Below are 2,293 nucleotides of genomic sequence, written 5' to 3' on the forward strand. Positions count from 1 at the left end.
ATAGAAATTTGTGCTAATCTCATTCTGAAAAAATAGTTTCCGAAGTTAATGATTCAGGTGCATTTAGCATTCTAGCTGATGAGACATTCGATGTTTCTGGTACCGAGCAGTTTTCTCTATGCGTGCGATATGTTAATTCGCAAAACATATTGAGGGACAATTTTCTTTCTTTTGTTCCTGTTTTAGACCTTACTGGAGTAGGGCTATATGAAAGTCTTATCTCAAAATGTTCACAGTTGGGCCTTGATATGTCCAAATTGATTGATCAGGGTTACGACGGAGCTGCTTCTATGGCAGGACAGTTCAAAGGTGTGCAGGCAAAAATTAAAGAAATCTACCCTAAGGCTGTTTATGTGCATTGCGCTAATCATCGCTTGAACCTAGCTCTGTCATCATCGTTTTCAGTTCCTTATGCGCGAAATGCACTGTCAACTGTTCAAGACATTTGTAATTTCTTTCGCAATCATCCATATGCATCGCATGTTTTAAAGGAAAATATAAAAGAGTATCTTCTTGAGAGCAAAAGATCCAAGTTGTTAGCTCTATGTGAAACAAGATTTGTGGAGAAACATGATGTTATTCTCATCTTTGTAGAATTTCTAACCCCGATTGTTTCTAGTCTTCAGACCTTAACAGAGAGCGACAAAGGCATATCACATGAGGCTAATGTCTTACTCTCTACTGTTAGCAAGGATTCTTTTCTGGTATCACTCTTGGTCTGTGAAAAGTTACTTGGTTTCACAGTAAACTTATCGACATACTTACAGAATCCAGAACATGATCTGAGTTCTGCTATATCTTATGTGTCCGATATTATTGCTCAATTTAGAATTTTGCGAAGCAATGCGGAACATAGGTTTCACGAAATATTTGTGAAAGCTAGTATGATGACGAAAGAACTTTTTGATGAAGAGATTAAAATCCCACAAACTTGCTTTCAGCAAGTGAATCGAGACAATCACCCGGCAAGCACTCCAGAAGAATTCTATCGTAGAGCTGTTTTTATTCCATGCTTAGATGATTTAGTGACCCAACTAGAAAATAGATTTCAAGAAACTGCTGAACTGATTGCTGCTTTTGAAATTCTTCTGCCTCGCAAACTGGCGAAAGAAAGAGCAGAAATCTTGAAAGAGCTTGAACCCTATTTGCAAAATTGAGTTTCTTCGTCAGTTCTGGAAAATGAATATCAACTTTGGTGTTTGAAGTGGTCTTCAATACCATTACAGTTAAGACCGAAAACCGCTGTAGAAGCATTTGTTTCGTGTGAGATAACATTTTATCCCAACATTCACATGTTGTTGAAAGTGCTCGCATCTCTACCTGTGACGACAGCTGCAGTTGAACGATCTTTTTCTACAATGAAGAGGTAAAGTCTTTTGTTCGGAACAGAATGGGAGATGAAAGATTGACGGGCCTTGCATTGATGTCAATACATTGGGACATTAATTTATCACCGATTGAAGTCCTAGATGTGATGAGTCGGCAATCACGTCGCATTAACATGGTTCTTGAACAATTCTATGTGTGTGTTTATTTTATTAGTGTGGTTCGATACGTGTAAATTGTGTAGATATTAAGGAATTGCTGCTTGTTGTGTATATAGTGAAACAGCGTGTGTTGTGTCTATTTAATAAAACAAATGTGAAACTGTGGGTGGGACATGTATTTTATAACCACTAGTTTGATATGAAGACTGAAAACAAGTATGTGGATAATATCTGCAACTTTCTGGAATAAAATTACCAAATGAGGTAAATACATAAAATTATTTTAGTAATTTGCTTTGTTAAGAAACTAAGCACTACTATATTCTACAGACAATTTGTGACATTTTTAATTAAAACATAAGTTGCATACAGTTACTCAATAAAAGATGTTTCTCCTGTGTTTATTCGTTTAAATTACGTTATTTGAAAATTTACCGTTTTTCTGCGCCACCCTGTATTATCAATGACAGCGATGGGGCTCACACATGTCTCAGCTAGTTTCAAATCACTGGCTGGTTACATTAGGACCATGTAATAGGTTATTATTATTATTATTATTATTATTATTATTATTATTATTATTATTATTATTATTATTCTAAAGTGAACTCTATGAACCTTTAAAGCTGTAGCGTGACATTAAAAAATTAAATATTCTATACAGGGATCAATATAAACTTTGACGTGACCCCCCCCCCCCCGAAACAAAATTCTTTGCACGTGCTTGTTTTGATTGCCTAACAATTACCACCAAATAAGATGAATTCACATCTTTCGGGCAAGTGATAGAGATTTAAGTAACTCTT

General features: G+C 35.6%; 1 protein-coding gene across 1 annotated transcript; it reads left to right on the plus strand.

Annotated features, from left to right (window-relative positions):
• Window positions 1-248: 248 nt before the first annotated feature.
• On the plus strand, window positions 249-1,157 carry LOC145689240 (52 kDa repressor of the inhibitor of the protein kinase-like). Its single transcript, XM_081763379.1, has one exon. It carries the CDS (start codon window positions 249-251, stop codon window positions 1,155-1,157), a length of 909 nt encoding a protein of 302 aa, XP_081619505.1.
• The last annotated feature ends 1,136 nt before the right edge of the window (window positions 1,158-2,293 follow it).

This window comes from Thermobia domestica, chromosome 7, assembly GCF_964235325.1.
Source record: "Thermobia domestica chromosome 7, izTheDome1.hap1.1, whole genome shotgun sequence".
Classification (NCBI taxonomy): Eukaryota; Metazoa; Arthropoda; class Insecta; order Zygentoma; family Lepismatidae; genus Thermobia; species Thermobia domestica.